This window comes from Ursus americanus, chromosome 21 (assembly GCF_024610735.1).
Source record: "Ursus americanus isolate L20-20 chromosome 21, mUrsAme1.1.p, whole genome shotgun sequence".
Classification (NCBI taxonomy): Eukaryota; Metazoa; Chordata; class Mammalia; order Carnivora; family Ursidae; genus Ursus; species Ursus americanus.
The window spans coordinates 14,731,974-14,758,440 of record NC_142147.1 but is presented as its reverse complement, the minus strand read 5'-3'; the positions used below and the strand labels follow the sequence as shown (position 1 = coordinate 14,758,440).

The 26,467-nt window shown below is 56.2% G+C and overlaps 1 protein-coding gene across 1 annotated transcript in view; it reads left to right on the top strand.

The window, feature by feature from the left end:
- Window positions 1-2,906: 2,906 nt before the first annotated feature.
- The window catches only part of CNGB1 (cyclic nucleotide gated channel subunit beta 1), a 61,885-nt gene continuing 38,324 nt past the window's right edge, over window positions 2,907-26,467 (top strand). The window contains exons 1-15 of the mRNA XM_045806719.2: window positions 2,907-3,080; window positions 5,150-5,207; window positions 5,488-5,560; window positions 6,368-6,488; window positions 6,577-6,619; window positions 6,814-6,850; window positions 8,855-8,930; window positions 9,219-9,258; window positions 9,661-9,820; window positions 10,617-10,692; window positions 12,133-12,169; window positions 17,689-17,851; window positions 18,841-18,921; window positions 24,657-24,744; window positions 25,410-25,446. Coding sequence (XP_045662675.2) covers window positions 2,907-3,080; window positions 5,150-5,207; window positions 5,488-5,560; window positions 6,368-6,488; window positions 6,577-6,619; window positions 6,814-6,850; window positions 8,855-8,930; window positions 9,219-9,258; window positions 9,661-9,820; window positions 10,617-10,692; window positions 12,133-12,169; window positions 17,689-17,851; window positions 18,841-18,921; window positions 24,657-24,744; window positions 25,410-25,446 — 1,264 coding nt within the window. The remainder of the gene's footprint in view (window positions 3,081-5,149; window positions 5,208-5,487; window positions 5,561-6,367; window positions 6,489-6,576; window positions 6,620-6,813; window positions 6,851-8,854; window positions 8,931-9,218; window positions 9,259-9,660; window positions 9,821-10,616; window positions 10,693-12,132; window positions 12,170-17,688; window positions 17,852-18,840; window positions 18,922-24,656; window positions 24,745-25,409; window positions 25,447-26,467) is intronic.

The following is a 26,467-nucleotide window of genomic DNA, read 5'->3' as shown; positions in this document are numbered from 1 at the left end:
CTCCAGCAAGCCAGAGGAAAGGGCGAATATCACCGAGAACCCAGGCCATCGCTTGCAGGCCAGGCAGAGCTGAAGAGATGCTGTTCCCTGCCAGCGCCTGGCCAGAGGTGCTGTGGGAGGGGCCCTCATGCCCTGCAGCCCAGTGTATTTACAGAGGAGGGGCAGGGACCTCCTTGCGCTCTGCCTCTGATGTTCGGCCTTGGTGGCAGAAAGAACCTTCTCCCACGCCAGCTACCTTGGGGAGTTGCAGAAGACTCTGGGCCAGGGAGACTCTGCTTGAGTCCTGGCTCTGGAGCTGGAGGGCTGGGGTGTGCCTCCTGCCCTTCATGACTGCAAGTTGACCAGCCCCTGCCATCTAGAGTCTCCCAGGATCACAAAGGGACACGAAGCTGTTATTCTCCCACCGGCCAAGGTGTGTGGTACACTGGGTCCCCTGGCAACTCATGGTACCCCAACCAGGGCCCTGAGGGGCTCCATCCCCAGGCGCCTAGATCCCTGACGGCCCCCAGAGGGTTATTGCTGGCTGCCTGGCCATCGAGCTCCTGTCTTCCACCGCCACCTCCCCACTCCTGTTGGGCACCTGCTAATCCTTTGCACACGGCCCCACTGCTGTCAGCTAATCCCCCCTTGTGTCTGGGAGACCAGCGTGAGTGGCGGGGAGAAGGTGATTCCTGGCTGGTGGTCGGCATCTGAGCAGGTAAGACAGAATGGGGTGGTGGCTCGGTGGGACCTCTGGTCGGACCCCCATGCTCTCCTTCTAGCAAGGCATTCAAAATAGGGCAAGGCTGGAAACCTGGAGCTTCCTTCTCTGCCTGTGGGGCTCAAACCTTAGTGAATCCTCAAGGGACCTTGTGACATGCAGACTCCAGGTCCCGCAGAGGGGTGAGAGGCGCCTAGGAATCTGTGTTTTCACCAGCTTCCCAGGAGATTCTGAAAGGCTGGTGGTCCCAGCCCCAGACTTACCCTGGGCTCTCAGCTACGCCTTCCCATCTTTGCCTCCCTTATCATTGTGGAATCAACAGGGATGTGCAGATATGCCCATGCGGGAGGAAATGACTGGGTCTGGGGGAAGGAGAAAAGTTGGGAGTGGGGAAGGCTTCCCTGGTCATTTCCAGAAGGTTCAGGCCAGAATTGTGCCCACTGGGAAAGGGTCTGCAGAACTGGCCCGCAGGGGTAGATGTGGGACATCTGGAGGCCAGCAGACCTGAGTGTGACTCAGCTTGGCCGCTTACCGGCTGTGTGGCGTTGGGCAGGTCTACTGACCTCTCTGTGCCTCTGTTTCCTTAGCTGTAAAGTGGTAGCACTTATCTTCCTGAGGCTACTGGCCGGTGGGGAGAATGAGGATGAGTGTAATCCGGGGTGGAGGACACTTAGCTCCATTTGGGCTCATGGGGCTGCCTGGGGCTGGTCTTGTTGGTGGAATTTGCCATCCTAAACATATGATCTTGGGCTCTCCCAACCTCGGAAATCACTGTGTCTGTGCCCCCACCCAACAAGAGAACGGGAGACGGGAGGGGTTCACGTCTGGCTCGGGTTCACCTTTTTGGACACTGGGTCAGGGATCTGATTTCCCACCTGGAGCTCGGTCCCTCGCCGCGGCCTCTCCTAGGAGAGCTGGGCAGCTGAGGCCGGAGCAGGGGCAGAAGTCAGGGCTGTGAGTAGAAGGGCAGGCAGCATGGCTGGGGGCTGTGGGGAGCTGGGCACTGGGGCAGGGATCCTGGGCCCTCTGCCTGTCCTTTTCAGCGTGGGGCCAGGGTCCTGGCAGAGGAGGGACAGAGAAGCACTCTGTCATGTTGGGCATTGCCTCAAAAGGGCCCTTTCGAGGGCAGCAGTTTGCAGGTACTAACCTGCGTTGTACCCGCTGGGCCGGGCCAGCCCGCAAGGATTTAGTCAGAAGGGCAGAGGCCCCCCATCCCCAGAAGGGAAATGACGCCAGAAACTAGACCCATCTAAGGTGGGACAGTACATCTTGAAAAGGGGAAGTGACTGTCATCTTAAACGTTTTTAAATCATGAAAATAGGTTAATGTTTATGTTAAAATAGTTTCTATTCGTAATGTATTTTTTTAAATTTATATTGGGATCGTGCTGAATGTGATATTCTACAATTGGTGTTTTTGCTTGACACCAAATAATAGTCATGGCCAGCATTTATTAAGCTCCCAATGTGTGCCCGTCACGTTTGTGTGGGTACATTTTATCTTCACAACCCTCTCCACAAAATAGGTTCTGTAACATCCCGTTTCACAGACAAGCACACTGAGGCACCGAGTTTAACTCATTTGGTCACGACCGGAGGCCAGAGCTGTACATCTTTCTGTATTAGTTCAAATAGAGCCACTTTCTTACGGCTCCATAATATTCCATTATTGGATGTATTGTAATTTATTTAATACAAGTCTCTCTTACAGATGAACATTTAGATATTTTCTAATAACCAGGGTCCTACTGATGCATATTTGGACGCTTTTCATCTTTTGCTATAACACTGTGGTGACCAACCTCTTCATACACAGGTTTTTGGCTTGAGTATTTTCTTTTTTTCTTTTTTCTTTTCCTCTCTCCTCTCCTCTTCTCTTCTCTTCTCTTCTCTTCTCTTCTCTTCTCTTCTCTTCTCTTCTCTTCTCTTCTCCTCTCCTCTCCTCTCCTCTCCTCTCCTCTCCTCTCCTCTCCTCTCCTCTCCTCTCTCTTTCTCTCTCTCTTTTCTTTTCTTTTTTCTTTTCTTTTCGTTTCTTGCCTGGGTATTTCTATCAGGTGAATACTTAGAGGTATAATTTGTAGAAATGTTTTGAAAGATGAATGAGAGAAAAGGGAAATGTGTGACCCACAAAAGTGACCTGCATGTGGTGGGAGCAACGGTGGGCACTCTGGGGAGGCCTAAGGACTCTGTGTCCTGCAGGTGTCAGGATGTTGAGCTGGGTCCAGAGGGTGCTGCCTCAGCCCCCAGGGACCCCTCAGAAGACCAAGGTGGAGGAGGAGGAGGGGGGCGCAGAACCAGAGCCGGAGGTGGAGCGGGAACCGGAACCAGAGCCGGAGCCTGACACCGCCCCCGAGGAGGCTGAGAGAGGGGCTGAGTCCCTGGTAAGAGACTGAGGCTGAGGGAGGGCTTGCCGGCCTAGCGGCTCAACGGATTCCCAGCTTGGATCTGCCGCCCCCTGGGAACCCTCCACAGGGGGGACTCGAGCGCATCCATGCTTGCCAGTTCTGCATCCCATCCGTTCAGGAGCCTGATGACAACTAATTCAGAAGCTCAATTACACAGACTTGATTTAGCTCCTAATTGATGCCAGGCCTGTGCGCTGTGCTGGGAGCATGATGATGAGTAAGGCGTTGCCCCCGGGGGTTAGCAGACAAGTACCAGCCAGGTCATTCTACCAGAAGACAGAGGTGATAAGGAAATGCGGGGACTTCCAACACTGGGCTTAGTTCTGCCCTCCCGGGAGGGCCAAACCAGTGTATAAGACAGAACTAGGGGAGCTCAGAGGAGGGAGAGAATCGTCTTAAGTTTGAAGAGTGGAAGCTGTTGGGGGAGTGCTTCCCAGACATGGTGGGCTGGGCCCAGTGTGACTGGAGATGAAGAGGTGGGGCGTGCCTGGCAGAGGAAGGGCAAGTCTGGGCCGTGCAGGGCACCTGCAGTAAACAATGACTACCCAGGTATAGGGTTTGTGCCTATAGTGTTCACATGTGCACACATGTGTACACACATGTGCATGCCCTTTGTCCTTACTGGTATGCCTGGGCATACATACACACTAGCAAACTGTGCGCACATGAATGTGCACATGTTTACATGCATGTGTATGTGTGCACATGCACATACATGTATGCACGCGCACACACATGCATTGGTGTACCTGTGATTCCATGTGCATGTGGGGCATGCTGTGTATATGTATGCAAATGTTTCTGAGTCTGTGAATGTATACGTGTGTTTGTGTGTGCACGTGTCTGTGTATCTGTGCATGTATGTATGGACATATTTATATGTGTCTGAATGTATGTGTACATATTTCATACATCTGTGCACATCTGCTCATGTATGCATATTCAGATGCAGAACTTTGCGCAAGCAGGTGTATATGCATATGTATGTTCATCTAGGTGTGTGTGTCGATGCACACATGAAAGGATGCGCTCATGAATACATGTCTGTGTGTCAGTGCGTGTGTATGTGTGTATATGCCCATGTCTATGTGACTGAGCATATATGTGTGCACGAGTGTATACACAAGCATCTGTGGCGTGTACATATACAAATGTCCGTGTGTGCATATGCACACGTTTGGGTGTCTCTGATACTTGCTGGTGTCTGCACATGTGTACATCTGCATGCGTGCCCATGTATATATGAATGTTTGCATGGCCCGCGTGCACATGCATGTGTAGCGCGGCATGCATGCACGTGCGAGTGTATATGTACGTATGCTTTTTGTCTTGCACGTACACATGCACGTGTGGGCAGATACCCTTGGTTTTGCGTCTGTTCATGCGTATATACACCCATCTCTGCGTTACTGCATGTATACCTATGTGTGCTCACGTATGCAAGCATCTGTACGTATATGGAAATTCACGGGCGCTCCTTCGTTTACACGTCACGGTGAGCGTGCACGTGTTCGCGTCTCTGCGTGCGCGTGCATGTTTGTCCATACAGACCCGTATGCGCATGCGGCAGTAGGAGCCGTCTCTGTGGAGGCAGAGGCGAGGCAGGTGGCAGGTGCTGCATGCTCTCCAGCTGCTGGAGGGGAATGGAAGCTTTGGCCCAGAGGAGGCGGGAGAGCTCTGGCTGGGGGTTAGGTGTGGAGGGTCCTCTCACCTCCCTCTCCCCCTCAGTTTGCGCCAGTGTTCCTCCCTGTTCTCAGGCCACTGGAGGGCAGCTTCCTGGGGGGTGTGGTAGGCCGGGGGACTGCCTTGGCGGGGGCAGGGGGGTGGCGGTGAGGGCCCTAGCCTGGACGAGGGATCCCTGGGGTGTGAGGAAGGGAGCGTCCCAAGCCGCAGCTGAAGCTGCCAGGATTTACAGGGACGACTGTGAGAGCAGAGCTGCTCGTTCCTGTGGGGTGAGTGGGTCCCTTGCAGTTGGGTAGGGGCTGCCCGTGCCGAACCAGGCTGGTCTCACTGAGGCCTTCCGTGGTCCTGTTCGAACCTGCCAGCCACCTGAAGAGCCGCTGGAGGGGGAGGAATTGGCTGCAGCTGCCCCGGGCCCTCAGGGTGAGTGCCGGAAGCCCCGGCTGGCGGGCGGGCAGCGGGCAGGAGCGTGCTCCCCGTAGGTGTTTCTGCATCCGGGGGATGGCGGGCCCCCTTCGTGAAGAAACCGAGGCTCAGAGGAGTTGAGGGCTGGGCTCCTGGGGAGTTTTAGCTGAGCTGAGCTGGAACCCTGGCCTTCTGAGTCCCTTGGGGCTCTCCCCTTTCCCCTGCCTCGACTTTCCAGCAGGGTAGAAACAGGCCGCTCTGAGACTCCAGATCTTAAGTATGAGGGACTCTTTTCCAGAAATCCAGGAGGCTGCCTCTACTCCGCCTACATCCCTCCAGGCCCAGGTCGCCGTGGTTCCCGAAGTGAACAGGTACCACACCAACCACCCCTCTGTTGGGGACCGGCCCCCACCCCACCCCAAAACTAAGGAGCCACTTGGGGGTGGGGACCAGCCCTGCTCTCAGGTCGCTAGTCATTCACAGGCAGCTGCCCAGTGCCAAGAACATCTTGGGAACCGGCAGAAGGGAGATTCAGGCAGAGGGCAGGGATCTCCTGGGCCAAATGGATAATGTGACCAAGAGAAACAGTGAGTAGGGGCCAGAGTGTTCTCTGCTTGGGGGAAATGCAGACCCAGTGTGGCCAGAGCTTCCCATTTTTCTAACTGAGCCAGAAATCCAGACTTTGAGATGACATCTCCAAGTGGGCTCATTTTAGACCCCTAGAGCTTATCCACGTGAGCCTACCTGTGGGGGGCTAGGCTCAAGCAGTGAGTCTGTGACCCTTCTATCGAGGCCTCCCAGCCTCAGCCACAAGGAAACACCTCACCGGAAACCCTCAACCCTTCTGGAGCACAAGACATGTGCCAAGGATAGGAGGGGACCCCCAAGAGCCAGGGTCGGGGGAAGCAGGTTGACAAACTTGGCTGCTTTGTACCCAGCATCTGATGGGGCTGGGCTCAGGTTGGCTCCGGGCATACCTGGCCTCACCAAGGGTCGGTGTCCCCCATTTTCCGGAGTTGGACACAAGACTCGGGGGAGGTGGCATATGTGAAGTCTCACAGTAAGGAGATAGACATTTGGGATTCAAACTGAGTTCTTTAGGACACTGTGCAGTGCCCCCTGGCGGGGGGTGGGGGGGCTGGGGACCTTGAGGGTGGGTCTGTATCTCTGTCCCTCAGCAGTTCCGGCGGCTGGGTGCTGAGCTGGCTCAAGAAGGGCATGGAGAAGGTTGTCCCACAGCCCGTGCCCAGCGGCGGGCCCGCCCAGAGCATGGCTGCTGGCTCGGAGGGCCCTGCTCAGGTACTTCTGGGCCAGGAGTTGAGGTGGGCGGCCTGGGAGGCCATGGCATCTGGGCTCTCTGTCCTCATGTGTCCATCTGTCCTAGCAGGCAGGTGCACAGACGTCTGGGCCATGCAGCACTGGGGGCTCAGGTAAGGCCAGGAGGCAGGACGGCTTTTTGGGGTTGGGACAGGGGGAGCTTGGGATGGGCCCTGCCCCTGCAGAGAGCCCACAGGCGGGGGACTCTCCTCTGGCCCCAGACTCCAGCCTGGGTATGAGTGAGGCTGACCGGAGGAGAGGGGCTGGGTGGGCCTCTTGCTGCTGACCACCTTACTCTCTTCTGCAGATGGACTCGGGGAGGCTCCTGGGGCCCAGGACACTGGGTGAGTCCCTATCCCTGAGCACTGGCTTGGGATCCCCTGAGCCTCATGTGTAGTGTGTGTGTGGTGGGGGCAGCAGTGTGCCTAGAGCTGAGGATCTTGGGTTCAGCAGCGGGGTCCACCCCCACCTCGGTGTGTGACATTGGACTTGCCTCTCAGCTCTCCTGGGCCTCACTTTTCTTATCCATAAAATGGAGCCAAAGGGCCCTGTGCTTCCCGTGGTTTGTTGTGCTGATTTCTGGGAGGTCCCCAGGTGAGGGGCCACAGGGAGGGGCATGGATGAGTTCTCATAGATGGGCTGGTGTACATGGGTGTCATGTGGAGCCCAGAGGCAGGCCTGGGGCCACTGTGGGGGACACAGAGGTACCCAGGTTGGCCTCACAGTTGGTGATAGTTTCAGACTTCTCCGATTTGACCAAGGTGGGCGGCTGTCTTGTCAAGGAGGGTGGCGGGCTGGGTGAGGGCTATGGCAAACAGGGGAGCCCATGTCCTTCTCCTGGAGGGTCCCTGCTCTGCTCCCCTTGCCTCTGCTTCGGAGGAGTTCAGGCCCAGTGTGGCCAGATCCTCCAGTTTTTCAAGAGAAGCTAGAAATTTAGGTTTTTATGTAATCCTTAATTTTTAGCTGTTGCCAACTAATTGAAAAATTTTTGGAACACTGTGGACCCCCCAAAATAAGCCTGAAGCCTCCAGTTTGCAATTTCTGCTGGAAACCCAGAGTCATGCATTCATCTTTATTCACCCCATTCATTCATTCCTTCTCTTATTCATTTGTTAGGCTTTTGGGTTCTTTTTTTTTTTTTTTTTTAGATTTTATTTATTTATGACAGAGAGAGAGCAAGCACAAGCAGGGGGAGAAGCAGGCTCCCTGCTGAGCGGGGAGCCCAACAAGGGGCTCAATCCCAGGACCCTGAGACAATGACCTGAGCTGAAGGCAGACACATAACAACTGAGCCACCCAGGCGCCTGTGAGACTTTTAGGTCCTTGAATGCAGAGGTTTTTGTCTCGTCTCTGCTGAACCCCCAGCACCCGGCACAGTGCCTGCCATAAGGAAGGAACTCAGCACAAAGGGGATGAATGAATGAATGTACTCCATTCATTCACTCATTGTCCTAGCTCATAGTCTTTTTGTCTCCCAGAGGCTGCCCAGGTCAGGGGTCCCCAGGGCCACTCCGCTGACTCACGAGACCAGTAACACAATTTAGGATGAAGGCCCCCAGAGGACTTGCCAGCTTTCTTTTGGGCCATACCTGGGGGAATGGGTTCCCCTGGGAACATGGAGCTTCCCTGAGGAGCGAGCAGCTGCCTGGAGGCCAGGTGGGTCTGGGACCCATCTACCCCAGAACCAACTGTGTAATTTGTGGGACTCAGTGCAAAATTAAAATGCAGGACTCTTTTAAACATTCATAAGAGTTTGGCTCCTACGGCTCAGTCAGCTGAGTGTCCAGCTCTTGGTTTCGGCTCACGGCATGATCTCAGGGTCGTGGGATCGAGCCCCATGTCGGGCTGCAGGGAGTCTGCTTGAGATTCTCTCTCCTTCTGCCTCTCCCTCTCATGCTTGTGATCTCTCTGTCTCTAAAACAAATAAATCTTTAAAAAAATTTGAGATTGAGTTTAAGGTTGTGACAACAGCATGAAACCTAAACTGGGCCCTTCTAGGTATCAGGCCCCGTGTGACTGCACTGCTCCCAGACCCATGGAGCCAGACCTACCTGGGCCAGCCCCCCCATGCTGCATTCAGGTTCCTAGGCAGCCCCTATTCCTCACCTGCTGCCCAGGAGGCCAGGGCTGGGCCTGTTGTTCTGGGTCTGGTCCAACCATGCATCAGAATTTGAGGCTGGAGGAAGTCGCCCCCCCTTACCTGAGGCTCTTCCAGAGCATCCAATACAACGTCCCCACTGTGCACAATGGGACCAGAGGTGAGGAAGGGCTGGTCAAAGCCTGGGACTCCAACAGATGTTCAGGTCAGTGTGACTAGGCTGTTGCATTGACCGCTGGCCCCTTTGCAGGTCTGGGCCCTGGCTGCTCAGGTGGCTTGAGCAGAATCTGGAGAAAGTGCTGCCTCAGCCCCCAAAACCCTCCCAGGTAAGTCAAGGAAAAGGGGGAGCAGGCAGATGACCACCTGGGAGGGTTTCTGGGGCCTCAGGAAGGACCCAGCATGCTATCCCCACCTCCTGGGACACATGGAGGGGGTATTCTCCTCCCTGGAGGGTTCTTGATGGAGAGGAGTGACTGCAAAACAGCAGGGGGGTTCATAGGGAAGGATGGGACCCCCCTGCCACCTGCCACACCTGCCTTGGGCACAGTTGGCCAGGGGAGGGAATGCACAGGGCTTGCTTCATTCCACGACCCCACTCCCTGTTTCTGCTCTAGGACTGGAGAGATGAGGCTGGAGGTGCTGCCTTGGGCCCAGGTAAGGGAGGGGACCTGGGAAGGGCTGCCTGGCATGGTCACAGGCTGGGCTGAGGGTGCACCTGGGGCCTCAGGGACCCTGGGGGAGGACCTTAGCCATCACCCAGGCTACAGAGGGGTTCAAGGCTCGCCAGTACTGGCTGTTGTGGTGGGCCTCAGAACTCCTCCCCAGTCTAGGCTGGGAAGCCAGTGGTGTGGGACGGTCTTGTGAGGTCTTAGACAAGTGCCTTGAGCTTTCAGGTCTCGGTTCCATGTTGGTCTGATGAGAGGGGTAGCTGGAGTGGGCCCAAGGGGCTCCCTTCTCGGTCTGGCTGGTGCCTCGAATCTGGCCCCCGGTGCCCATGAGGGGTTGCATGGAGCCCTGCCTTGTCATCTTTAGACTCTTGCTCTCCCCGCTGCGTAGAGCACCCAGAACCCACCTTGGAAACGGAGCCCATGCTGCAGGCCCCAGAGAGCCACAGTGAGCCCACGGCTGGCCCCCCGGAGCCCACGGAGGAGCTGACCTCAGAGTCCCAGCCCTGCTCTCAGGCTTCCTCCCTGCTGCCCCCCAGCGACCCCACCAGGTGAGCCCCCCAAATGCTACACCTTTCCTCGGGAGCAGGACCCAGCCCCACGCCCAACACATCACCAAACTAGTTTTTTAAATGAGAAATGTAGCATATGCCCCTGGGAGAAATTTAAAGGGATTCCCAGCGGCCTTTCCCCGGGCAGCCCCATCAGCCACTGTCCTCCACACGTTCTGTACACACACACAGGCCAGGGCAGCCATTTCTCCTTTAGCCAAACACACGTACCAGACAACAGCAAAATCTATATACTGCTTCGCATCTTGCTTTTTTCCACCAAAAAGTGTATCTTAGAGGTGGTTTTATGCACATGGGCCTGCTTCATTCTTTCAACAGCTGCCTAGTCCCCCATTTTATGGCCCCACCAGCTTTTCTTTAGCCATTTGCTGGCCACTTAGGTTTGTTTCCACTTGCATAGGCATCATTTTGCTCCTGTGCAAGTAAATCCGTAGAGTAAGTCCAAGGCACGGCAGTTGCTGAGCCAAAGAACGCGTGCCTTAAAAATCAGGATCGGCGCTGCCAAATGCTCCTGCCATGGCGGTAGGGGAGAGGCCTGCGTGCACCTGCAGGGCGGGCTGGGGGGCTGCTGAGCTACCTGCTGGGGTCTGAGCGGTACCCAGATGCTGGCCTAGGGAGGCCAGGGAGGAGGACAACAGTCTTTGGGGCCGGAGTCCTGGGTTCTGGTCTGCCTTCCAGTGGGCTTGCTGTCTGCCGTGGGAGGGGACCTGACTCTGGTGTCAGTTTCCCCATGAGCCCTGCTGCTTAGACATGGCCTGTCCTCTCCCACATGCAGGTTGACGGCTTGGCTCCTGCACAGGCTGGAGATGGCCTTGCCGCAGCCAGTGCTCCACGGGAAGGCCAGGGAGCAGGTCAGTGCTGGGCTGGGGGATTGGGGCCTAGGTCGTGGGGGGAAGAGTCTTGGGAGCTCAGACAAGGATGGATGGTCTGGGGGGCGGGGTACAGAAGGAAGAAGGGAGCCCGCCGTGGGAGCCCAGCCCATGTAGCCTGCCCATCTGCTCGGCTCACACTTCTTCCACTCACACTCTCCGGGGCACCTTGTCCACAGGGCTGAGAAGAGCCAGCTCAGCCTTGCTAACCAGGAGGTCACAGTCAGTGGGGGAGGTGCTTCTATAGAGGGAGCAGAGAGGATGTGGGGTGCAGAGGAGGAGCCCCCCAGGAGCATGAAGGAAGGCTTCCAGATGGAGGTGGCTTGCAAGCTGAGACCTGAGGGAGAAGTAGGATGGGGATGGGTAAAGGTGAAGGGGGGTTGTGTAGGAAGGCAAAAGATCAGCATATGTAAAGGCCCAGAGACAGGAGAGGCCTGGAATGTTCTGGAAAGAAGTGGGGCTTGTAGGAAGGCAGAGGGCACTGTATGCATTTCTGAGAACCTAGAACTCTGACATGGGTGGGTGGGGGAGCAAGGCCTCTGTCACCTCTTCCTCTCCTTCTCCAAGAGCCTGGCACCTGGGGGCACCTGGGTGGCTCAGCTGGTTTAGCGTCCACCTCTTGATGTTGGCTGGGGTCATGATCACAGCAGGGAATCTGCTTCAGATTCTTTGTCTCCTTCTCTCTCTCCTTCTGCCGCTCCCCCTGCTTGTGCTCTAAATAAATAAATAAATAATCGATCTATTGATTGATCAATCTGAAAAAAAAGAAAAAAATCCCCTGGCATCTGGCCCTTCTCCTTTGGGGACAATTGTGTATCTTGACAGCAGCACCTGGAGCTGGGAGGCAGGAGGCCTGTGTCCCAGTCCTGGCTGTAACAGGAGGTGGACAAGAAGCCTCAGGGCCCCCTTCCGGGCAGGCCAAGCCCTCAGACTCTGTATCCATGTGACTCTGCAGGAAGCAGAGGAAATGGAGCTTTGGAGTTTTCCAAGACAAGGAAAGAGGGGCCTGGTGGCAGGAACACTGTGTCCATGAAGATGCCCTCACAGAGAGGAGGGGCTCCTGAGGACGGGGCTGGGGTAGGGGAAGACACGGTGCTCTCCTGCAGACGGATCTTTGAGACACTCCCCCCCCCCCCCCCGCCCAGGGAAGGCTGGGAGGAGGTTTTCCCCACACATGGAGAGCAGAAGGTAGGCAGGGGGCCCAGCCGGGCAGAGGAGCTGAGGGGGAACCCAGTGGTGATCCAGGGAGGGGAGAGCAAGCTCTGAGGCAGGAGGGGAAAAGCAGGCCAGAGAGGAGCCGGGAGCAATGGGACCTAGTAGGGGATGAGGAAAACTCTCTTGCTTCTGTGTGTGCTGGGAGGGGTGGTGGGAGCGGGGAGGCTGGTGAGGAGACATGGCATTTGCTCCTTTCTCCCCATGCAGGAGCCTGACTCCCCTGGGACATGTGACGTGCAGACGAGTAAGTGACACCTTAGTGGGTCCTCATAGGCGTCTCCAGGAGGGTTCCTCAGTCTGAATGTGCGGTGGGCCAGTCCCTGGCCAGGCCTGGACTTGCTTGGGAGGTTCAGTCAGGGCCTCCTGACCTGGAGCTGTGAGCGCCCATGCCAGGCAGACTTCCCCCCAGGTCAACCCAGCCCAGTGCCAGATGGTGGCTGGAGGCCCCTCCTAGGGGCTGGGGAGAGACGTGGTGGGGGACTTGGTTTGCCTTCCAGTTTCTATGCAGAGGAAACAGTTCTGAGGCCAAGTTGGATGGACCGCCTTCCTCTGGCAACACCTAGAGAGAGCTCCCACTGCTTCCCTGGGCCAGTGGGTTGGGCTAAGCAGAGCCCCTGGTTGAGGGGGCAGGGAGAAGGCATGGGGTTTCCCTGGGGGACTAGGTCCCATAAACTCCAGCTCTCTTGAGCCAGGAGGGTTCCCCTCATCTATGGGTGGGGTGGGGAGCTGTGTGCTGCCCTTTATCCTAGCCCCACACTGGTATTGGGGGATGAACAGAGGCCAGGAGGGGAAGGCCAGGGTCCCAAGTCTGTCCTTCCTGTATTTCATGGCCTCAGGATAAGCATGTGGCATACAGGGCTTTTATTCATTTACGAAGGTCATAGAGGGCCTGCTATGTACCAGGCCTGTGATATGTTCTAGAGGCGAGCAGAGCAGAGTTCAGGGCCTGTGGGCGGTGGCCCTACTCCACCCTGGACACGGGCCCTCAGAGCCTGGGCCCTGGGTGTCCTCAGGCTGTCAACCCTAGCTCCGCTAGGCAGATGGCGGTCTTTCCAAGCACTCTGAGGATGAGGATGGCCACCAGGCCCATAGCTCAGACAGGCCAGTGACCACAGAGCTGGGCTCTGGCAGAGGGGGCTGCAGGAAGAGATGGCATTTGTATGATGGTGATGATGTTGTGAGGGCAGGCCTCAGAGCAGGGCTTGCCTGGTCTCGTGGAGACCCTGCGTAGAGCAGTGAGCCCCAAATGGCTGCTGGGGCTGGCAAGGGCACAGGGATGTGCCAAGGTCACAGAGCAAGTTGTCACGGAGCGGCGACTAGCGTCCACTTGTCCCGGCAGCCGCTGTTGAGACTAAAGGAGCAGAAGACGTTCCCTGGAGCAGAAACCCTGGAGCTGGGGCCCTGGAGAGCTCTGAAGACGGAGGCCCCAGCCCTTTCTTCTCCTTTCTGCTCCCCTGGAAGGAGGCAGGGTGCTCAGCCAGCTGTGGGCGGCGCTGCCCCATGAGCCCAGAGCGTGTGGGTCATGGGTGGGCGCGGGGGCTCCAGGGCCAGGAGCCGGGTGTGTGAGCTCCCTAGGGCTGTCAGAGAAAAGGACCACAAACTGGGCACCTGCAAACAGCAGATGTGCGTTCTGTCACCGCTCAGGATCCAGAAGCCCAAACTCGAAGCCTTGGCAGGGTTGGTTCCTCCTGCTGCTCTGGGGAGAAACCATCCCATGCCTCTCTCCCGGCTTCTGGTGGCTGCCGGCAATGCTCGGTGTCCTATAGGCTTCCAGCTGGCCTCCGGTCTCTGCCTTTTCCTCTGTGTCTGTCCAGTCTCCTCTCCTTTCTCTTGTAAAGACCCCAGTCATGGATGTAAGGCCCACCCTAAATCCAGGCTGAGATCCTTACCTAATAACACCTGCAACGACCCTGTTTCCGAATGAGGTCACCTTCACAGGTCACAGGGATTAGGACTGAATACCTTTTTTGGGGGGACACTGTTCAACCCATGCTAGGGGGTGAACCCAAGGGGCTGGGGGATGAGTTCCCTCCCCGGCTGCCCCCTCCGCCCCCAGCCTCCCTGCCCATTCACTCACGCACGCACGCACCTGCTCATTCATTCTCTCCGCCTGCCCACCCAGCCACCCACCCTTCTGTCTTGTTTCAGGCGTGGCAGCAGCGGGAGGCCTCTGAAACAAGAGAGAAGGGATCCTGGGAGAGTGCGGATGGACAAACGGACGGATGGATGGAAAGAAAGGAGGGTGCCCTGAAGACTGGCAGGGGAAGGGAAGAGGAGGCTGTCGACCCCGCACCCTCCTTGAACAATGACCTCCCCACCCCGGCCACTCCCCACGCTCCCAGGCAGGGCGACGGGAGCCAGTCCCAGAGCTGCCTCTCCGAGACCAAGGCCAGCCCCTTTCCACGGAAACAAGGAGAAGGGCGGCCAAGGGCAGCCAGTGGGATTCAGGCTAGACAGCAGGAGGACTTCCCCCCAGAAGGCTGTGGGAAAGCCTGTGGAGGACTGTCTTTGGGAGGTCGCCTGCACAGCCTTCAGCGTGGGGCTGGGCACCCAGCTGGTGCCCCCAGGGGACACAATTTTTCCCAGAAGAGGATCCCCTTAGACTTGGCTATGTTCTCTCCCTGAAGAGCTGGGGTCCAGCAGTGGACAGCAACACATGCCTTCACTGACATTAAAAAGCACAAATTGGCACATCAGAGCTGTGATTGCATGATGTCCTTGCTTCGGGTGAAGCTACTATGAGTACTTAGCTTCGAAAGATGGACGGGCTCATGCGGCCTGTGGGGTGGGGGGAGCAGGAAGGAGGAGCTTGCCAGGGATACTGAGCCAGTTGCCCTGGGCCCAGCTGATTCACAGAAGGCCGTGCTTGGGGCACGGAATGATTTTCAATGTTAGAATTAGTTGCCAACATCTAAAAATGAGGTGATGGTGCAGAGGAAAAGCCTGGCTTCTCTCAAAATCTAGGACTATCCGGCTGTGACGGACACACACCGTGCTTGTGAGGACAGTCTGAGCAGCAACTGCCTTCCGAAGGCGGGGACACACTCCCACACCCACATACACCATCTCCCTGGCTACACAGGCCTTTGACTTGGAGACACCTGAGGTCCCAAACAGGCGGCGCGGGTGGGGGGCAACTCGGGAGAGGGAATAAAGTGAGCAAATGCCTGGAGGTGGGAGAGGGAGAGTGGTGGGTATTTCCATGAAACCTGAGTTCTTGCTGTACCCGTTAAAACTAGAAAAGCTGGGGCCTGATTTTAGGGGACTAGACTGTAGGCAGTGGGGAGCCATTGAAGGTGATTGAGCAGGGGGATGCCTTCACAAAGACTACTCGGAGGCTGAGCATTGGAGGCAGAGAAAGCAATCGAAGCCACATCCAAAGCACCTGGAACCCAGGCCTGCCAGAGAGGATGAGCCAGAGCTTGGGTTTGCCAACACCCCAGGATCCGGTGGGGGGCCTGGCCTAGAACCCATGCCCCAGGCTGCCTGTTTGCTGATCCTGGAAACAGGAGCTCCTTCCCCAGATGCACCTGATGACCTTCACTGCTGGAGTCAGAACCCCATTCAGTTGCCCTGAGGGACACCTGAGGCTGGCAGAGAGGATGCTGGCCAGGAGGTGGTGTGACAGGGAGGGACTCCAGGAGCAAAGCTTCAGCCCCGGATGGGGCAGGGGTTTCTGTGGGAGCTCAAGCACCCACAGTGCTTGGGTGGCCCCATCTGTGACCCAAGGGTGGGGCCCTGGAAAAGCCAGGAGAGCTGTGAATCGGATGCTTACAGAGAGGGTCTCAGAACCCTGCCCCAGTCAGCGTGGCAGAGTACCCTGTGCCTGCCCGTCCTGTCCAGTGCTTGGTCACCATCCTTTTCTCAGAGCCACAGAATCTTTGAGCTGTCACATGAGACAGTATAGAGCATGGCTCACAGGCCTGGCAAAGCTATGGAAGGAGGAAAAGCTTGTAAAATGCTTGCTCACTAAAGAGTACCTAAAAAGAAAGGGTTGAAAGAGAAAGCAAGGATGTAAACAAAGATGGCATTGACTCTTCAGGACCCACATGCTGGGCTCCTCCAGTGCCCGTTACAGAGAGGCCACCCATGCCAGAGAGACACTCATGGCACGTGTTTATCTCCTAAGATAGCATATCAGGGAATAGGGAGTCAGGAGACCCGGCAATGCCTCCGACATCCTGTGTGGCCTTGGACAAGTCACTCAGCCTCTCTGAGCTGGCTCTGTGGTTTATCAAATGGCGAGAGTACTGTTCTCCCCAAGCAGGGTTGTTGTGAAAGCTAATGAGCTCATGGGCCAGAGGTTGTCCTGTCCCCTGGATGTCCCTTGCTATGTCAGGTGGGGACTTGCACCCCAAGTGGCTGCTCAGGGCAGAGATGCTATACCATGACCGGACGATGTTCTAGAATGATGTTCAGGATGTGTCCCACCACTGGATTCGAGGTCCTGCTTGAAAGGCCCTCCCAGGTCAGACACCACGGTTGTTTGTAGGGCTGGAGGAGCCAGGACTGGTGTGGAAAAGGCTAGCTAGTTCAGGATGCATGGCCGGGGTGGGGGGTACTTCCCTGGAGGGCAGGCTGATCCGTCCTCTGTGAGGCAGGACAATGTCTGTGTTTGGGAGCCAGGAGGCGGGAGCCGGAAGAGGCAGCTCTCAGAAAGCAGACAGCCCGAGCCTGGCACATGGGAAGCACCCTGGAAAGGAAGGTGTTCACCTGGGTCTCAGTTTGCTCATCGATAAAATGGGGAATAATATAAAAGAGGGAAATAAAATGGAAAGTAACAATGACCCGCCTCGAAAGGTTGGTGTGAGGACTCGTTGAGTTAATCCATGTATATCATAAGTACAGGGCCAAGCACATAGTAAGTGCTCAATCAGTGCAGCTGCCATTATATATATATTTTTTCTACACCATGAGCAATAATTCCTAGTCTCAGGGTAAGACATGAGACCAATTCCCATTTAAAGTCACTGTTCATAATTTCATGCTTGATTGAAGGGCCAACCAAGACTGTGGAGCTTTTTGGGAACACCTGGGATCCAGGCAATCTCCCCTCTTCCCCCCTTTCTCTTGCTTGTTGGGGGCTTAGGTTCCTGACGAGTCTCCCCTATGCCCACTTCTGCCAAGCTCACAACCCCACACTGTTTGCATTGTCAGGGACCTGGGTATATGGAGAAATAGTGAAAGTGACCAATTCCTATGTGAAGGTGGGACCACCTCTACCAGAAAGCCAATCTCTTTGGAAGTTGGAGCCTCTAGGCCCAGGAGGGGAAGACTTCTGGAAGCGGATTTTGAGGTTAGGAACATGTAGTATGCTGTCACCAGTGGGCGGCATCTAGAGAACAGGCAGGGGCAGGCCCTCTCTGAATCTCACAGGACAGTCCAGGCCACCTTGCACCTGCACATGCCAAGGCGGTCCCTGAGCCCAGATCTTTCATATCACCTGTAGTGCTGTGGTTCTGTTTTTGTGCAAACTTCCAAGAAGGAGGCCCACGGGGACATAAGGGCTAACTGTAATCGAAGCTCTAGCTCGAGAGGAGAAGGAGAGGGGAAACAACTGGAAGGAGACAGGGTGAATGATCATGGGTTTCAGCTTGTCCTTTTACCACTGATCTGATCAGTGCTATCACCCTGAATAATGCTGCTGTTTCTGCTGCTTGGCTGAGAGCTGGCTCGCGGTGGGTGATGGCCAAGGCCCCCCATGTGGTCCCTGGGACTCAGAGGTCCAAGCTCATTCTCTCCCGCATCCTATGTCGCCTGCAGTCTGCATCCTCCCTGGAGGCCAAGAGGAGCCCGATCTCGTCCTAGAGGAGGTTGACCCTCACTGGGAGGAGGACGAGCATCAGGACGGTGGCACTGGCCTGCAGGGCTCAGAGGCAGCTCCAGCTTACGAAGAGGAGAACGAGGCCGTGGAGGAGATGCCCAGGTGGGAGCCAGAGAAAGCCCTGGAAAAAATGATTGGGAAGAAAACAGGCACACGGTAGGGAATCCCAAAGGTACCAAAGGGTATAGAACAGGAACCAAACCCGCCTCCACTTTTTCCTCCTCCCTATGCCAGACTTCTATCCCTCTGTCTGTGGACAGAAACAGTGCCTACCAGTCCAGGGAGCATCTGAACGTTTACAAGCATGGTTCCCCCTCCTTTTTTTTTTTTTTTTTTTTGCGCAGAAAATAGCATATCACATGCACCTACCTAGCTGTACCTTGAGGTCTTTCCACCTTGTGCATAGAAAGATCATCCACCGTTTTTCTTTTTCTTTCTTTTTTTTTACAACTGTGTGATATTCTGTTGTGTGAATGTGCCAGAATTGATCTAATCTGCCCACTGTGAGTGGACATTTATGATACTGAAGTTCTGTTATAAACAATTTTGCAACAAACACTCTGGCACAGATGTCCTTACATAGGCACATGAGTAGGTGTGCAGGATAAATTTCTAGAAATTTACATAGGCACATGAGTAGGTGTGCAGGATAAATTTCTAGAAATTTCCATAAATTTCCATGGGAACTTGTAACGGTGGTAATGACTGCCCCCTTGCCCTCTGTAGGGACATCATGATCTTTGTTCCCACTAGTGATCTTGGTGATAGCCTCTCGAGCTGGAAGGTCTCAGGTCATCAGGTCCATGATCTACTTGTGAAGGTGGGGAAACTGAGGCTCAGAGAGGCTCAAGGGCTGACCTAGGATTGCCACTAGGATGGTAGGGGCTGGGCCAGGCCCTTGGCCATGAGGAGGCCTTGCTGCTGGAGGGAGCCCGAGGCTGCTCTGGTGGGGTTCCCTGGGTCAAGCCTTGGTGGAGAAGTTCAGGTCTGGTCTCAGGGGTCATGGGACATCTTCCTGAAAATGGGGACAGGAGGTGGACTTGGGGTGGAGCTGCAGGGGGCCTCACCTCCTGCTTCTGACCTCAACTCAGGGAGCTGCCTCGGATTCAAGAGGAGAGAGAAGAAGAGGAGGAGGATGGAGAGGAAGAGGAAGAAGAGGAGGAGGAGCCGAAGTAAGGCGCTTGTGTGTTCTCCGTCTTCCCCTGGAGGATGACCCAGGGAGGGGTTGCAGCGAGTGGCAGCCGGGTTTCTGGGGTGGGGGAGCTCCTTCCTTTGTTCTGTACTGGGTGCTGCCGGGTACTGACCAGAGAGGCTGGGGAAGCTGGGGGTCCCCCACTGTGCTCATAATAACCAAGGACACTTATTGCCCACCACTTAACAGCCTCCCACACGCCTACACACACACACACACACACACACACACACACACACCCCAGAATGCAGCCTCCTTGGTGAGGGAGTTTTGTCTGTTGCTCTCACTCCCATGTCCCTAGATCCTTGGCGCCCAATAAATGTCACTGAATGCATGGATGGAGGAGTGAAGGGGCCCATGCAGTGCACTCACAGCCCCGTCATGAACAAAGCCAAAGCACCGGGCTGTGTCCCCCTCCACCCCGCCTGCAACAGTCCCATGGGTGCCTTTGACACCGCGAAGGCCGCCCTGAATTCTGTCCTCCTGCCCGGGAATGGTTGCTTCTCTGTCCAGATTCATGAAGACTTCACATGAACACACAGAGAAGTCAGCTACAATAACGGTTAAGAATGGGGATCAGAAACCACTAAAAGTTAAAATCATCAAACTTGATAAGAGACTAGATCTTAATTATTCCGACCACTAAAAAGAAATGATAATTATGTGACACGATGGAGGTGCTAATTGTCCCCACGGTGGCAATCATATTATCTACAAACGCATCAAATCAACACGCATCTAAAATTTCCACAACGTTCCAGGTCAAACGTCTTTCAACAATAACACAAAAAGACCACTAAGAGGGAGAAGATTTTTAGCAACGTGGGATGGACAGAAGGACAGCTAGAGAGGGGGACCCATGGGGAGATGAAGAGCAGGCAGTTGGGCCTGAGTGTGGAGTTGGGGGTGAGAGGTTGGAGATGTGAAGTAGGAGTCTGGTCACGTAGACGGAACTGGAAACCATGGGGCTGGTGGAGCTGCTGGGGGAGCCAGCGTGGGCAGAGGAAAGGCCCAAAGGCCAGATCACAGCCAGGGTTTGAGGAACCAGAAAGGCCTGATGAGGAGGTGCCAATGAGGGGAGTGGGAGGCAAGAAGAGTGTAGAGCCTGGGGGTTTTGAAGAGCCTCAAAAGCAGCCCGCATGTCCAGGGACAGTGACAATGCAGTTGGTGGAAGTGGGGGGAGACAGTGCTTCAGATGGGGGCGGCCGGATTGTGAAAGCTTGGACTTGCTCTCCCGGAAGCAATGGGGAGCCATTGAAGTTTCATGAGCAGGGCAGTGGCATGATGTGGCAGCTGCACTGTGGGGAGACTGAGGCAGGGAGAGCTGTGAGAAGGCTGTTATCATGCGGCAGGCCAGACTGCCCCATTAAGGGATTTAATCTGTCCCTTGCATTACTCCCTGGGCCCTCTGCGTGCCCCCTGGATCACTGAGCCCTCTGTGGTGCCCCCTGGCCCACACCCTTCCTCCCTGGCCTGAGACATGGACTCCGCTCCTCCTGACAGAGTGACCTGTGCAGGCGCACACCGCACAGAGCTCCTGCCTCCGCGTCTGTGGAAGGGGAACACGCACAACCCCTGTGGAGTGGTGACAAGGCCAGCTGTGTAGCGGGCGTAGCAGGGCATGGCACTCAGTGGGCGCCCCATCAGAGGTCATTGATGTTCTTGTCCCCACGGAGGGTCACTTACAGACCCAGGCAGGAAACAGTTACACAGTGAGACCAACGCAGGACTTCCGGGCTGGAGGCCTGCTCGGTGGCTTCTGCTCTTAGTCCACCTTTCCCTAGTTCACATATAATTTTTTCATCCTTGGCAGGAGGCCACACAGCTACTTGCTTGCCTCCAGTGATGGGGAGCTCACAACCTCTTGAGGGCTGTCCATCCCATCCTTATACACCTCTGACTTATGAAAGTATTTCTTCCACCAAAAATAAGCATGTGTCCCTATGGTTTCTGTAGCCTGGTCCGAATTCTGCCCTCTGGGTCCCCCAGAGCCAGGCTGCTCTCACTGACAGGTGACACCCCTTCTCCTGGGTGAAGACTTAGGTGTGGCCCAGCCTCGTTAGTGCAGCCCCGTCTGCTGTCTGCTTTCCACCTCGGAGGCCAGTGAGTTAGTGTGCTCACACACATGCACACACACCAAGTACACACGTGTTCTCAGTGCACCGTACACACAGGTACACACACACACAGATACTGACGTGCACGCTGGGTCACGGGCAGGTTTGCACACAGTTGCACCTGCACGCAGCCTGCACACATGCACACGCACACACAAACGTGCACACGCAGGCACACTGATACACACTTGCACGTGGGCACGCTACGCCCTGCACGGGTGCCCATGCACACAAGCACATGTATAGAGTCACCCACAAATGCCGCAGACACACACGTATTCACATAAATGTTTACCCAGAGTTTCAAACTTTGGGGCCCGAGGCCCTAGGTCGGGACAAGGGCACTGGGTGATAGAGTGAGTGATGCCCGCGCCGGGGCCAGAGGGGGTGCAGCATGGGCAGGTGGACTGGGCTGTCACTGGCTGGGGGAGGGGGCTCTTGGCCAGCTTCGCGGAGGCACAGGGGTTACTGATGACGCGCGCGGGCCCTGGTAACAGGCAGACGGTCGCCTAGCGACCTGGTCTCTGCCGGCAACGGCTCGGCTTTTCCTAGCAACTGCAGCCTTTTGGTCCCCACCTGGCCTCCCTGGGGGCATTTCTGCAGAGTTCCCTGCACATCCCCTCAATCTGATTAGAAGCAGGAAGGATCAGTGGCTCATCCGCGACCCGAGCCACACTGGCTCCAGAGCTGGCCTGGCAGGCTTGGGGCTGGGCCGGGGCTTTCCCACTGTCTACCCGTGTGCACCCGACCCCGGGGCTTGGGATGAATGTCATCGCCCCCAGCTGACCTCCTGCATCATGGGCGTTCTTGTTGGCAAAGACGGCGAGACCCAAGTAGGTGGCTGCTCCTTCCTAAGGGCTCCCTTCTTTCTTTCAGGGTTGGGGTATCTGGTGAGGAGTGTACTGAGGACCTTAGCTTAGGGGTGTAGCCCGCCAGGTGACTTGGGAGACAGGGAGCGGGATGGCCATCTCTTGGCTACTCCCTGCACATTTAACTTGGATGGCCGGGGGGAGAGGCCCTCCAGGGGTACCCACCTCAGCCCGTCTGTCTGATCTCCGCTTGGAAACCCCCTGGGATTGGGGAGGTTTCTAGAAGTTGCTGGCTTGTGGCTTCTGGGATGGGCAAGAGGGGACCGATCAGGGGCAACATGACGTTGGGTATGGAGCTCCCAAAGCAGCCCCTGGTGGTGCTGGCAGGGCCACGGGAGGGCTCGTTAGGTGTCTTGATAGCCAGAGATGTTTGTGTAAGGTGTTCCCCAATCCACGTGGGTGATCATAACCCTGCAGGATGCTGCCTCCTCTACTATTAGTAATAATAATGACGAGAACAATCATGACAACAGCGGCCATTTGCCTCACACATCGTGTCCGTGCTGGACTCTGGGCACTGATTATTCATCCTGTTTCCCAGACGAGAGAACGGGGGCTCAGACATGGTCCCCTCCATGTGCAGGGGTGCGCTGCCAGCAGGCGCAGAGCTGGGAGCGAAGCAAACACTTGGTGCCGCACGCAAGGAGAGTCGCTTATCGGCGTCGAGAGATGGAGGGTCAAGGAGGACACCAGACATGGGATGTCATTTTTGACTTTTTCATGAGATTCTCACTGGCCCTTCTGACCTCCCTCAAATAAGTCCGGCTGGACAGGCTGAGCAAGTCCTACCCATTTGACAGATGGGCAAAGAGAGGCAGCCTGAGGGCTTCCCAGTGACGTGCTTGGGGCCATCCAGCGCTGTCCTGGCCTGATTCTGGAATGAGCAAGACGCCGGGCAGTCCCAGACGGGGCTGCGGATGTTCATGTCCTGGGCCTTTGTGCTTTGAGAACGGGGAAGGGCGTGGTTCCCGTCACACATCTAGGGGCCTTCAAGCACATTTTAATTTCTTTTAATGTCAGACCCCAAAATGAACTTTTCTGTGGAAGAGAATATATATAATATTGAATCTTACATACGGGCGGTGCCAGAATATAATTTTTATTTTCAAGGACAAATAGGCCCATGAAGGCTAAAGCGCTCAGTCCCCTGGAAAGTTATCATGTGCCCTTGCTTTTGTGACTTGAATCTCTTTATGAAAACCTGTTTCTTCCGGGGCAGGGTGGGGGGGATGACCCTGACAGCTGAGGCGCCTTACGATGGAAATAGCTCTGTGTTAGTGAAGGGAAATGAAGAGAGTTGGGTGCTCGGGGCCTCAGCACACTTGCCTCACTCCTCTGTGTCACATGGGGCCATGTAGACGCTCGGGGGCAGACAGCCAAGTGTCGCGTATATGGCCGTGGGGTCAGAGAGATCCGTGTTTTATCTGGGCTTGCCTTATGCCAGCCGTGTGACCATGGACGGGCCATCTGCCCTCTCTGTGCCTTCGACTGCTGAGCTGGGATGGGACCACCCTGGGATGGGCTCTCAGGGTAGTCTGGGTGAGGATGTGGGGAGCCACAGCCCGTGGGGGCTGCTGTGACCGTGTGATCACCGACTGAGTCATGCTCCCAGGCCGCTAGCTCCAAACTGACGGGGGCTGCAATGCTGTCCCCACATCTTCACCCACCTTGGGAGGGCTGAGGCTTAGTCCTCTGGGCAGGAGATGATGAATCCAAGTTTTCTGAACGGTAGACACTGCAGGTCACCCTCCATGAGTCCTCGCTGACAGAGGTCTGCGGGGCGGGGTGGGCCACTAGGAACCAGGATCCAATTCTAACTACAACAGTCCCATTGGCCCCTGGATCTGAGTCACCATTTTAACCCAGAGGCCACACATGGGCATTGAAGGGGCCAATTTAACCTGTAAACCGGCTTTTTTGTTTATCTATGTATTGCTATGAGCCTATTAAATTGGATTAATTATCAGCATCCAAAGATTAGAGATTCCACCTTTAAAACATGTAGTTCAGGCTCCTCTTGAAAATCGGAAGATTTTCCAAGCCAAGTGGGGTTGCCGACTCAGATGGGTGCACGTTCTCTAATTGGGCCATAGGCCTCTCTGCACCTCTGGTCCCCGTCACCTGCGTATGCCTGCAGCCTGGGCCAGGGACCCCTGAAACCTCAGCGCTGAAGTGTGGCTCTGATCTCGTGGCCTGGAAAGAACCAGGGCCTGCATTCGAGATCTCTATGATGTCAGACAGTCTGCTGTGTGACTTTGGCCAGGTCAGATCACCTCTCTGGGCCTCACTTTTCTCATACTCCCTGCCCTGCCTGCATCACCAACGTCACCTGGAGACTTGCGGAGGGGAAAAGCTGGGAGTACATTTGAACACTATCCAGTACCCTCTGGTCCCACGCCCCAGAGGACAGCTCCTCAAACCATCCACCATGCTTTTCTTTGCACATGCTCTTCCCCCTTCCTGGACACCCTTCCTCACCTATTCCTCATAGTCAACTCATTGTCCCTGAGGTCTAGCCCAGAGGCCACCTTCTCTGGGCAGGCCTCCTCCCTAGGCACAACGGTGGTCTGCCTGCCCCACGTGGGAAGCCTCATGAGGGTGAGGACCTGTTCTTGGCCATCTTTGTGCACCAGCTCCCAGCACAGGGGCTGGCTCTCGGTGGGCAGGGCTCAGGAAATGTCTAATGCCCCTAACACTAGCCCTTTCCTCCTCTCCTCTTGGGGTCACAGTGTCCTGCTGGATAGCTGTCTGGTGGCACAGGCTGGCGAGCATCCGAGCAGAGTAGGCAGGACGCAGCCCCAGAGGGCCTCGCACCAGGTACGGAGCAGCACCAGGCCTGGTACCCGACTCCCTTTGAGGCCTGGGCGGGCTTTGTCTACTTTGTTTACAGGGGGATTTTCAGCTGGTGAGATCCCCACTGGACAGAGGGGAGCAGGGTGGTGGGTACTGCAGGGCCTGGCTTATACCAGGGGTCAGGTGGTGTCAGGGAGGGCCTGGAGTGACATGGCCATGGGTGGGGAGCAGCTGGGCCTGCACGCCAGTCCTCACATGGCTGTGTGACTCTGGACGAGTCACCTCCCCACTCTGGGCCTCAGTGGCCACTTTTGTAAAATGGGGCTAAAAACGCCTCCCCAGGGTGTCCCACACTGTTGTCCCTGTGAAGTGCGGCGCCCAGGTGGGGAGAGCTGTGGCGGCTGCTTGGTCCCCACATGCACAGGGCTGCATGAGAACACCCCTCCATCTGTGCCAAGTCCAGGCGCTGGGGCCCAGGGCTCCTGGGTGCCCTCCCTTCTGCATGGTGGGGGCCGCCTCCCTGGATGCCCCAGCAGGTGGGGTGGCAGGGCCTGGCCAGTCAGGCAGGGCAAGGAGTAGAATCAGGGAGGACTCTTGAAGACAGATCTCCCCACAGGGTGTGGGCTGGCTTGGGGCGAGGAGGGGCCTTGAAGATCCAGCTTCTGTTTCCCCTCCCCTGTCTCCAACAGGAGCTGCAGGAGGAGGCCGCAACTGTCAGCCCAGAAGGTAGGTGTGTTGTGGGGGGAGGGCACAGAGCATTGATGATACTTGCAGGCTGGGGATGCCTGGGGACAAGGGCACTCAGCCCCTCTCCCTCCATCCCTACCGTCCCCACACCCCTGCACCTGTCTCATCCTCAGGCGAAAGCCATCGTCTGCATCTTGGGGCCACATTATCAGAGCTTGGTGATGCGTTTCAGAGGCCCCAGGGGAATTGCTGCAGGCTCCCGGGACTCCAGCAGGCCTGTGGAAACCCCACTCCCGGTCAGCCCCTCCTGCCACTCTCGCTGGGAACGCAGCTCCCCGGACTACCATCTAGGGAGGGTGTGGCTGAAATGTAGCATTTCTGAGTGAAAATCGGGACCCGGCTTGCTAAGGGCCTGTCCGAGACCCCATGTGTCTTGATGAGCTTTCCCTTACTGCTCAGATGTCCAGGCTGTACCCAGCACAGGTCCTTGGTTATTATTTCTTGCCAAACCCGAAAACTCCAGGGTGGGTGTGGCAGAGACTAGGGGAGTCGAGGATAGCCAGGCTGGGGACCCCGAGACAGACAGACATGGAGCCCTGGCCTTACGGGCCTCCATGTTCCCCAAGCCACGCTGTGAGGCAGACAGACCATTTCATGGATGAGAAACCTGAGGCTCCAAGTGGGCAGGAAGGGGTTGAGCGGTGAAGGGCACAGACCTGCATCTCGCTCTAGGCTCCTGCCTCCTCCTTGCTGTGGGACCTGGAGCCAGGTGTGTGACCTCTCTTAACTGTGGCCCCCAAATCCAGAAAGATGGAGCAATCGTAGTACCTACCTCACAGGGCCGTGGGGCAGAGTAGGGGGGCACAGTGTCAAAGGTACCCAACACCGTGCAGCACGGAGGCAGGAGGCTGTAAGGGGGACCATGATGCTCCTGTCCCAGCCAGCCTGAGACTGACACGGGACTGGACGCAGGTGTCCTGACCCCAGGTGTCCCAAGCTTGCTCCCTACCTGGTCTTTGAAAAACACCTTTTTTCTTTTTTTTAAGATTGTATTTATTTA